General features: G+C 34.1%; 1 protein-coding gene across 1 annotated transcript in view; it reads right to left on the bottom strand.

Annotated features, from left to right (window-relative positions):
• The window catches only part of lt (vacuolar protein sorting-associated protein light), a 356,245-nt gene that overhangs the window by 166,400 nt on the left and 177,285 nt on the right, over positions 1-12,560 (bottom strand). Inside the window, exon 12 of the mRNA XM_090394164.1 lies at positions 5,628-5,743. Coding sequence (XP_090250290.1) covers positions 5,628-5,743 — 116 coding nt within the window. The remainder of the gene's footprint in view (positions 1-5,627; positions 5,744-12,560) is intronic.

Raw genomic sequence — 12,560 nt, 5'->3', positions numbered from 1 at the left:
AAATTTAAACCCATAGGAGGAATAGGGTATATTGAAGGGGAAAGGGTAGATTATAGAAGAAATATAGTAAGGTTTATAGAGAGGACATAGTTGTAAGGCCAGAAATGAAAAGACCCCATGACCCTCGAGTACTCTAATAGCACAAGGGTCATAAAGTAAGAAGAGTTGGCTGATAAGGCCTTATAGGAAAGATTAAAGTAAGTGGGTCTTCCTCAAAGTAGAAGAAGGAGATGATAGATCCAGCTAGGGGTCCATGGGAGTGCTGCTTCCCTTACAATCAAGATGATGGCCCTGTTGGTCCACGAGTCCTTATTCAGTATATTCGGACCACCCTACCATATATACATATACATATATACATATATATATATATACATATATACACACACACACACACGCACGCGCATGTACACACACATGGTGGGCTCCCCTATCCGCCACCCAGGGGACGCGCTCTCTAGGGGTTACAGGGTCCCCTGAGACAACCATAACTGATCATGTTAATTCAACCAGCTCACAGTACTTTATGACATAATTATTGTCATGTTAACAGCAATTAGTGGCACTTTAGTTTAGCATACACAGCAAAATAAATAATATTACGTAAATATTATGTTGGCAAAAGTTTTTATACAAATGTATAAACAGGTAAAAAGTGTGCTGTAATTTGGACAAAAAATGTTTTTTACTATAGCCTGTATATATTATACAAGGGATCCACAACATTCTTAGTTCTACAAGTCAGTGACCTGTGCATCATTCCCATTATCCACTACTGTCATCACAATTTTAGCAATATTCCCCTAAAATTTTAGGTCCTTGTCCACAATAACTCCAAGATCTCTCATCTCCTCTACCTTTTCCTGGATATTTCCACCAATTGTGTACTCTATGTCCCATCTCTGCTTCCCAAATATTTAAACCTTACACTTCACAATATTGAATTCACATCCCACTCATTTACCTCCTATTCAGCCAGTGTATTAAAATCCTCTTGCAAAGCTATGGCATCTGCTCTACTGCTTGTCTTTGCATCATCTGCAAACAACTGCATATCACCATTCAGACCTCTTCCATTATCATCTACATACAAATTAAACAGTGCACCCAAAACAGACCCCCTTGGGTACACCGCTAGTAACTTTCCTCTTCTGAGATATCACTCCTCCATAAACAACTAGCTGATACCTATCAGCCAGCCAGTCTCCAATCCAGTGCACCAATCTACTGTTATGTGGTAACTTATCAAAGCATTTGCAAAATGTAAATATATGCCACTGTGTATGCATCACCCTTATCCAATGCATTTGTCACCTTATTATGATAAGTAAGCAAATTGCTACACCACGCTCTTCCTTTAACAAATCCATGCTTGCCACCAAAGAGTATTTTTCTGTTGTCGACTCCTGAATCTTAGTGCTACCTAACTGCTATAATACTTTAAGCTAGAGCACCAGACATACAGACTGGCTTGTAATTCGAAGCCTTAGTTTTATCACCTTCCTTATGAATTGGAACAATTTTCCCCTCTTTCCACTCCTTTGGAAGTTGGCCCAGTGCAAGACTCGCATTAAAAAAATATGTAAAAGCTGTTGTTAACTCCCTGGAACCATTCCCTCAAAACAGTGAAATAGAATCAAGTCATACAGCCTTATTTACATCACATTTATTAACTTCCTCATATATCTCCTGCTCACTTACGAACAGTTCCACCTCCTTTCCCACTGAAATATAATGAAATAGAATGAAATACCTTGATAAATTGCTCATTAAATACCTCAGCTATATCCTCTGCAGCAGTTATCATTCCTCTATTTTCACCAGTTATTACCATCCTTCCATAATCATTCTTTCTTCTACTGGCCACATATTGAAAAAATTCCGTAGGAATTTTTTACACATTTTGTGAATGCATTTTTGTGCATTGTTTCCAAACATGGAACTTTTTGCAGCAATTTCAGGCCTCCAGTAAGCAAGATGGTGGTCTCATCCCAAGGAATGACATTCACATTCTCAGCCTGTTTGAAGAGCTAATATTCACTTGGCTAACGAGACTGACATATACATATTAAAGAAATGCTTCCTCTCACAAACACTCTTACAAAAATATGAAACAAGTACATTTGTAAGAATGAAAAAAAATTTAAACGTCTCACTTATTAGGTTTAATACATCAGGAAATAATAAAGTAATATGCGTTTTTATATTATGCATACCAAATATTTTAATGCCAAAAGAAGTAATTAAAATTATCCATAACTCTAAAACAAAGAATGCAACTTGTTAATTCACAATAATTGGTTAATACTAATGCAGCAGTGATTAAAATGTTGACAGGGACTTCAGGTAATGCAAGTTTGCTTTCTAGCTGTGCAATATGATGGCTAAAAAATATTATGCTTTCTTTGAAGAAGAAAACATTTCTATGGATTCCTCATATCATAAGGTGTTAATACACTTCATACTTTTTCTCAGTCAGAAAACTGAGACGCAACAAAATTTTGAATGGTAAGAAGTGTTTTTCCATTATCCACCTCAACAGCAGATATAAGCAAGACCATAAACATATGGCAACATCAATATTTACATAAAATAGATTAATTCTAAAAGAGTTTTTCAGGTAATCCAGTCACACTTATCTTCAATTACCGTATCAAAAAAAAAACTTTAAAATTTATATTTTTGTGAAAATCAACGTTCAGTTATATCTTACTTTTGCAAACTCATCCCTGAAATTTTGTAGTGCTTCTGCAGCTTTGCCTAATATTTATGACCACAAGTTAGCTTAGATGAACATAGCGAAAAACATTCTACACTAACTTAGTTGCCACCAATATTTGATTGAATCACAGTATGAAAATAAATTCATAAATTTCATCTGTCCCTGGGTCAGATTGTGAGATCACCACCCCTAGTAATTGGAAGCCTGAAGTGGTCTTGAAAGTTTCATGTTGGTCTAGAGCAGGATTTCTGGGACTATGTAACAAATAAATTAAAAAATAGAAAAATAATCCTTAACCCACCCATGGTACAAATATACTACAGATTTGAAAAACTCTGATGTGGGTGAGAGCCACATAAAAAAATACCTTCACTATACAAATGGATGTTTCAGAGAACTCATACTCTTACAGCCTTCCTGAATTGTGGGGAAAACTAATAATACATTCCTGATTATAGGTTTTGCGATCTCTTTGTGTGTGAAGTTGATTTAATTTTCATGAAGATGCCAATTAAAGTATGTCTCATATTTTTTATCCTTGGGTGCAACTTCATTTATAAAAACAAACAAACGACATGGCTTCATTAACCCCTTCCTGATTTTTGTCTATGCTTCTTTCCATCTCTTCAATTCTTTCTTCAATAAAGTACAATCCATACCATGAATGGTCCCTCCTTTTGGACAGCAAGCATGAACTAACCAGTCTTTTATGTAAAACACCTCCATTATTATTATTTATTATATCACACCTCCAGGGAGTCCAAAGACTCATCGAGGGAAGGCATCAACTCTACAGCTCTTCGTTTCACTACTCCACCAACCTTCATCATCTAACACCAATGCCATCTACCGCTGACTACCACCACTAGTGCTTTCACAGACAATCACAAACATCCATGGCAGGATTTGAACCTGCAGCCTTTTGGCTGGAGAGCGGATATGCTAACCACTTGACCAACCATTATTATCACAAATTTTATTTTAGTATTGACTTGCTCTAAGACATTATGCATTATTAACTTCCAAATAATATAATCAGAGCATTTTAATGCATTTAAATACCTTTAACAATATGTTTTTTAATGGCTTTCCTACTCATAAAAGATAAACTTGTATCATTTTAGTATGGAGGTGGACTAAGAGTTAAGCAATCACAGAACTCTACTCTAGAGACAAAGCATGGTGTTACTTCAAGCCACCTCCTGCCTTCAATAAGTAGGATGATATAGTCTGGTATCATGAAATGAAAATCATCCACAACCTAAATAACATTCCCATATACATCCATAAAACAGCATGATTCAAATCCACAGCTTGTAGGCTGGACTGCAAACATGCTTACCACTTGCACAACGATTATCATGGTAGTCTTGGTCAGCAAAATGTTGTTGCAATGTGATAGAAACATCAGCTTACAGCATCAGTTGTACTGTAGAATATAATAATAGCAAGCAAGCATACACTGCATGCAACAGTCACTAGGGACAGATGGCCAGAATGATAAGTTTGCTTACACTTGATTAAAGTATTAAACCAAGAATATAATTTCTGGCATCTTTGATTTATACACCCTCTGTCCAAAAAGAAACTGAACTTTTCGAAAATAGTTTCTACTGCTTATTGCAGAATAGTAGATTTTCACATAAGGGAAAATCAAATCACATAATTCTCATAATGGTCTTAGTATGTGTTGGGATAAAACAGGGAATGCTCAATCTGATTGTTATATGTGGAAGTCCTACAAACAACTGAATTCTGTAGACAAGTTCATCCTCTATCTCTTTCTGATGACTCCATCTGGTTTTAAATGCCTTGTGAATTGCATGGCAGAATAATTTATGTGCCTGGGCTATGAACACATGTCAAAAGGTCAGCAATGCATTTGTAATAATGTGACAGATAAGCATTAGATTATAAGTAAATACAATCAATTTAACAGGATCATTAGAGTAACTGAATTTTGTATCAATTACAGATAATAAATTTCAATTACCTATAAGGACAATTAAAGGGAGAGGTATAAGAAAAGAAAAGCATATAATGAGATTATGTGACAATTTTTTATTTATATAAGTAAAATTATGAAAGTTTTCATAGTTTCTACATTTGGCTTTAAATAATGCTGGATCTAATACCCACTTTACCTATATAATTTAGCATTGCTGAACTGAAGTCTGTTGGCTATTTATTTAGTAAATTATTTATTTATTTTTTATGTTGCAGCAGGGCTGTTCTTATATATATTTAGATACATGCTGGTTATCTTTTCAAACAATTCTTGTGAGAATGAACCTTGTCATAAAACGAGGAATTGCTTGAACAGATTTGATTCATTACTTGTCATTAATCATTCACTCACACACACACACACACGAGAGAAAGAGCACCCATATGCAGAAAAATATAACAGAAAGATAAAATTGGAAATTATTATACGAGAGGTAATACTGCTGCTTTCATTAAAGGAAAGGTATGAAAAACACTCTTATTATATAGGATGATACCAATGTAGATAAGGCAACAAGGCAAATATACCATATTTGTCCATTATGTATCTTCTCCAGCTGATTTGTATTTTTATAGTATAGTATAGAAATCTGAGTTTTTAGGAAGGAGTACTTTGTTACTTTCATATAGCATTCACAAACTCCCTTTCAGTTAAATAGTCCTTAATGAATGAGCACCAGCACAGCTTTAAACTAAAGTTTTCTAAACAAAATGTACGACAGGTGTGGTGAAATCTGTATGATAAGTTATAATGAGTCCAGTTGCTCTTGCTCCTAAAGATTCAGAAATAATAACACAATATCTATGATTCTACTGGCTTAAGGATATAAGCTTAATACAAAATATTACACCAAATGAACAAATTTATGTGCTGATATGATTAAATAACAAATCAGACCTTATATCTATTATGCTCCAACAACCAAGATATATGATCATCTTCATCCCTTGGTCTTGCAACCACAAAATCAGTCAATGAGAGAATAAAAAACAAACGTTCATCTGGCAGACATTCTAAAAAGAAAGAAGAAAGTTATCTGTATTTTTAAAAATTAACTTAAAATTTAATGTTGAAAGAATTTTCACTTAGTTATACTATAAATGAAAGATGCCAAGAAATTATATTCTTGGTTTAATCCAAGAATTTAATCTTGATTAAACCAAGAATATAATTTCTTGGCATCTTTAATTTTTAAAAATTTAATGTTGTTGAAAAGAATATTAATGCAAAACCTCGCAAATGTCAATTTTTTATTAAGACTTAAAAATATTAAGCCAATATTTTTAAGAGCAGTTATAATATATATTTTAGATATATTAAAATGTTAAGTGCCTGTTGTATTTCTATTCAGGACAAAGTTAGTCATCACTAATATCATATTTCAACAAAGATATGCACAAATTTATATGGAGAGAAGACAAGAAATAAGAAAAATAATTTTTTTTATTTCTATTTATAATAATATTTATATATTATTGTGGATAATGATATTTCATTCTAGTTCAGTAGGAAGTAAGGACCATTTACTTTTGAGTAGGATAAAACTGAATATCACATTGAAAAGAAAAATGTGTATCAAAGTTTTAAAGAGAATCTAAATCCAGAAGTTTTCAGAGGTGAACTGTACACCCAAATATTCAAATACCATTCAAGAAAACAAAAATTATAATAAACACTTTGAAGACAAGAACCAAACCTTGGAGATTCAATAATCCAATGTATTTTAATAATAAGGTTTTACACTTTTTTACCACTCGTACATGGGAAATATATGAATGCATTACTTCAAATGAAGTAATGCATTCATATATCTGGTTCCTACCGATGAGACCTCAATAAAGGTCAAAACTGGTCTGGGCAATGGTCATTCCCATAATGCAAAATATTATACATGTATGAAAGGACAAGAGCTTTGTATTATGGGAAACTAAAGCAATTAATGTGAAGTCACTAGCCTCTATATATACAAGAAGCCCAGTTGTAAAGATAATTCAAGTGTAAACTTTAATAAATGATTAAGCAAGAATATAATTTCTTGGTAAGTTTAATTTAATGTTTAATCAAGTGAAATAAAAAACTTTCTGCAAGCAACAGATTGTAATATTTTTCATCACAAAATGAATAATTTTACATGCATCCACATTCAGCTGGCATTCACTGTCAGCCTACTTAAATCATCCTGCAAGCTTTCTTCACCACTCTGATTAACTATTACGCTACCTAATTTTCTATCATTAGCAAACAAAATATTTCCATTCAAATAATTTCTTATATCATTTATGCACAAATTTTAAACAGCAGTGGTCCAAGCACACCACTAGAATATAATATATATTTAAATTTAGTATATCTGAAAAAGGCATATAATAAAATATACCAAAAAAAAAAAAAAAAACTCTGTAAAATACTATAATAATTATATGGTGTATATAAGATGTTATGAGGCCTATCCTTATGTAGTAGGTTGGCAGTTAGAAGAGATGAATGCACAAAATGATGTTCAATTAGGTATAAGGTATGGGTGCATGCTGATCTTCATTTGGTCATCAACCATACAGATCACATTACAAATGAAAGCAGTGTAAAATATTATATCAAAATCAAAAGACACACATTTTACTTCAGGATAATGATATAAACCTAAATAAATTCACACAAGTCTTCAGGACTAACTAAATTAACTAACTGCAGTAACAAATTTGGCATGAGAATCAGAAATACAGCATAAAAAACTGAATATAGAAACATGGAAATTACCAAATGCTATTTAAGTGCAATTTTTAGTTAAGATGAAAAATTAAATATCTAAATAAGAATAAAATAAGCAAAAGTAGTATGGTGGGAAGCCAGCTGAACAAATTTATATGAAATAAGATTGAAATTGGCCAAAATACTAAATTAGCAGTATACAATATACAGGGTGTTCGGGATAAATTTGACATATTTATAATTAATTATATTTTTCCGTAAGTTACATGTATTAACACACACTTCTCTTCATTTAAAAGTTTGGACCCTTCTTCATTCATATACAAGATGTCAGAAAGGATGGATAGCTGGAACCCACCTGAATCATGGAAGAGAATAACTTGTATCATGATGATTCGTGCCCGCCATCAAAATAAGGATATTACGACTGCTGCCCAATGCTCCCTGAATACAGTAAAAACAATCAGGCATGAACTAGAGACTTGCAATGGTGACTACGAGGATGTAGCAAGAAGAAAGATCCCTAGCAGACGATCTGATTGCGTTCGTACAGCAGAATTCCTCGCAAATCTGCAGGAACAGGTGTTGAAGAACCCTGGCATTGGAATTCGGGCTTTGTTCGTGGAGTTGCTAACTGTAGTCAAGCCCTGGATAACAAGGGTAGCCAATGGTAGGCCGTATGTATGGCAGCAGGATTTGGCCCCTTGCCACACCTCTGGGAAAAGTCAAAAATGGTTGTCTGAAAATTTCTACGACTTCACCAGTCCAAATGTTTGGCCTCCAAACTCCCCAGACCTTAACCCCATGGATTATTTTGTATGGGGCGCAGTTGAAAAAGACACCAATCGCACTTCCAGTAATACAAAAGCCCAGTTAATGGATAAAATTAAAACAGTTTTTGCGGCCCTTCCCAGGGAGACTGTAGCATCAGCTTGTTCGAGGTTCCGAAGCAGAATTGAAGCTGTGATCGATGCTAATGGTGGTTATTTTGAGTAAATCTTGTTGATAGTATTGTAATTAACTCTGCCTGTAATGTTTTTTTGTCAATTCATTAAATTTAATAGATACAAAGAAGATTTTCTTTTTCCTTACGAAACTGTCAAATTTATCCCGAACACCCTGTATATGTTTATATATCAAGTTTAATTCATGGATCTGGGAACTGTGTTAGAAATAAAACAACTGATCAAAGACTAAATATCACAGATATGAGAGAAATTAAAAAAAAAAATGGAAAATTAACAGATGGGTGTCACTGTTAGAATATTAGAAATGAAGATATTAGAAAGCAAGATGACACTTATTCTTCTTCTTTAGCCTCTATCTACTACTAGATATATGCCTCCTCCTTAAACCTTCCATTTCTGTCTGCCTGGAGATGGGCTGTCTATATTAGTGGATTGTCCGACGAAAGGTGGACAAAATTAGGCACTAACGAATAGAAAGAGAAGGAAAAGTTGGCAAAGAACAAGACAGAGGGATGATCTACAAAGGTTTGACATGAGATGATGGTCAATGGCTAAAATTTTATATGACAGATGAGAGACATTGACAGAAAATGACAAGTATGTCACTATATCATTTGAAATGTGTGAGCAGAAATAATCTGAAGGTGGTATAATAACTTAACCAGAATATAAGAGAGATGGTAAACAAAATATGCATTTGACACCAGAAAAAACAAGAATCCATGATTCTTACTATTCTGGCATCACAGCAGAGTATGATGATGATTAAATTTTAAAGACTGAGGAATGAAAAATAAAGAGGAATTTGATGTAATTAGTACTGCCTTAGAACACTAAAATGAAGATGAAACAAGATTAGACACCTGAAAAATAACATTGATTTAAAAGAAAACTGCTGATAGGAAGCTAGTAGTAATGTAAACTTAATTATGTACTAGTACTGTAACGCTATCTTGTACATGTCGGGAAATGCCGATGCTTTGGTTTACAGAATTTGCTATAATCCGATATTCATGCTGATATTTCCTATGAAATGATATTGTCATCATTATTATTTCTAGTGTTACATAGTGGTTTTATTCTTGCTAACTAATCTGAAGGTGTTACAAAGTAGTTCCAATCAATAAGCTAAAGATGTTTAGGTATACATTATCTAAATTCATCATGCATGGTTTTGAATTATGTTTTTCAAAATTCAGGTTCAGACAGTGGTTAACAATGATAGAAGAACAAAGGATGTTGTCATTGTTAACAGGTGGCAGCAGCAAAAGGAAGTAAGGTGAATCATGAAGTGTAATGTAACAAATACCTTTGAAATCTGCACTTTACATATTCTAGCCATTTTGATTCTACCTAAGCAATGTAAATCCAACGTGAAATGTGATGAATGGAAATGTCTCTACTGAAGGGAGAACAAAGAAATTATCCCATCAACTGCAGGGATAATTTAACAACACAGCCCAATCTTAATGGAGGCAAAACAAGATGAAGAGTTAAAAGAACAAGGAGTACATGTGAACTTTAAATTCATTAAATTTACCACTCAAAAATGGACTGGAACAGATCAAGGATTACCTAATTTTGTTTGTTCAAAACATTTTCGATAAGCAGAATGAACAAATCACAAAAAGTTAACAAATATGAAGACTTGGCTACATACAATAATTTAGCAGCGGAATAAGTCTTACCAATTGTAAGAGGTACTAAAAATAGTGTCAACATAATAACTGCATGACAAGAAAGCTAAGAAAGAGAGTTCCAAACTGCTTCAAGAACTTGATTAACATATTAAAAAATGAACTAAGAGCTACAATACATGAGTCCAATCTTGCTAAAAAATGGCTACAATAGACATAATGATCAAAAAATTCCACTTCGACCTATAAAACAATCAGATGAACAAGAAAACCAAAGGATTTAGAGGCACACTGATTCTCCCATATATACAATCACTCACAAACAAAATAGCAAAGTTACTTCAACAACATTTAAAGATAGCCTTTTACCCAATCAACAAGATCCCTAATCACCTGAAACCTCTAACATTGCCACTTAAAGAACTAAGTGTGTAGAAGATCAATTTTAGATGTGATTTACACTACATAGGACAGATAAGCAAAAATCTGGAGAGGCATGCTGATCAGAATGCTTCAAGGATGTTGAGAATGAGAGAGGACACAAATCAAAACTGCTCCATATAGATTACCATATTTTCTCAAGAGTGTTCAATGAATCAGCTGAAATAATGAAACATTCCCTACAGTGCAACAAAAAATAATGGACGGTTTTACATCATTTGGTCTTCACTAATTCATCATGATACACCCGTATCTATGAATAGTATACAGCAATTCATTAACCAACAGTGTAATAGCAAATGAATGTTTTCCATTGTTATTCATGTTCAAATATTTTCACTAGATTTGAAACCCGTTATTACTTGTTTTTTTTTTTTTTTAGTTTATTCATGTAATTATCTGGAAGAAGTGAAACAAAAAAATTTCACTAAACCACACAGTGTTTACAGGAGAACTCTTTAAATAAAAGTAACAAAATGTGTTTACATTTTTGACCATTAGAGTGTGTTGTAATTGCAGGTGCAACTTTCGAGTAGGGTCATGCAGTAGTTTTTGTGAGGCAACCGTTGAAGTAAGAGTGTGGGAATGGAGTGTGTGTGTGAGAAGTTGCGTCATGGAGAAAATAGATATGATAAAACATGTGGTAAAAGTCAACCACAAATTACTGTCCAATTGCTCTCACTTCTGTTCTCTCTAAAATTATGGAGAAGGCCATCAACAACCAACTCTTGAACCACCTAGAGTTACACCAGCTAACCAGCAGTATGGATTCAACCACTCACAATCCACAGCTGATCTTCTTGCCTTCACCACCCACCTCTGGACTCAAGCCATGGAGAAACTCACATGGTTGCCCTCAACGTTTCAAAGGCATTTGATCGGGTTTGGCACAGGGACCTGCTTAAACTGCCATGCTATGGTCTGCCTTCCTCACTTTGCAACTGGATCGCCAACTTTCTCACTGGTTCTCGTAGACAGGCTTATACATTGGTTATGCATTATTAAATCACTTAAGGAATTGAATAACGTAAATACGAATATAAATTAAATTACACTTTAATAAATATTTCCGATATTTCGGCAACATCACGTTGCCATCTTCAAAAGGAACTTTCAAATAAAAAGGCACGTGCACGTAGGCACTACAACACAGTAACTGAGAATGAAGAGATGAAGCTAATGTTTTCCTAAAAGTCCTGGTTTCCTCTAGCAGGCTAAGCAGGTGTTCTTGGCTTCATCTCTTCATTCTCAGTTACTGTGTTGTAGTGCCTACATGCACGTGCCTTTTTTTGTAAGTTCCTTTTGAAGTTGCCAAAATATCGGAAATATTTATTAAAGTGTAATTTAATTTATATTCGTATCTGCGTTGTTTAATTTCTCTGGTTGTTCACTATGTGTAATGGTGGATGGTTTACTCTCCTCAGATTTTCACACCAATGCAGGAGTACCCCCCCAGGGTTCTGTTCTTTCAACCACTCTTGTATATAAATGACCTGCTCTCTCAGACTTCCAAACCTATCCATAGCTTTGTCGATGACAGCACACTCCATTCCTCTTAATTCGACAAACTGTGTAGTGCTCAAATACTAGAATCCTCAAGATATACTATGACAAGAGGGCAATCCAGTAAATTAATGAGCTGGATATTGAAGTGGGTATGTGATCTCTCACATACCCACTTCAATCCCTCACTCACAGACGTTCAATTGCTGCATTGTGCCTCTTCTACAGATATTTTCATGGACAGTGCTCTACTAAACTGACCACTATTATTCCTCCACTCTCCTCCAAAATCATTAAAAAAAGAGCCATTGCTAGCCAACATCCTTTACAGTCCACCTTAAAACTCACCGAACCAACTTCACTGCCTTCTCCTTCATTACATGTACTTCTGTCCTCTGAAACAGTCTCCCCACACTCTGCCTTCCCCAAATTCCCACTAATGTGCTATAGGCCATGTGGCCTTTCGTGTGTGGATCAAATATTAAAAAAAATAAAATAAATAAAATAAAAAAATCCCCCGAAATGCATAACTTTACATTTCTCCACATTAAATTAATACCCATTATCTTTTG

The sequence above is a fragment of the Typopeltis vanoorti genome, chromosome 6 (genome assembly GCF_054136105.1).
Source record: "Typopeltis vanoorti isolate ZY-2024b chromosome 6, IOZ_Tvanoo_1.0, whole genome shotgun sequence".
Taxonomy (NCBI): domain Eukaryota; kingdom Metazoa; phylum Arthropoda; class Arachnida; order Uropygi; family Thelyphonidae; genus Typopeltis; species Typopeltis vanoorti.
The sequence above is the reverse complement of the archived record's forward strand: the minus strand, read 5'-3'. Positions and strand labels throughout refer to the sequence as shown.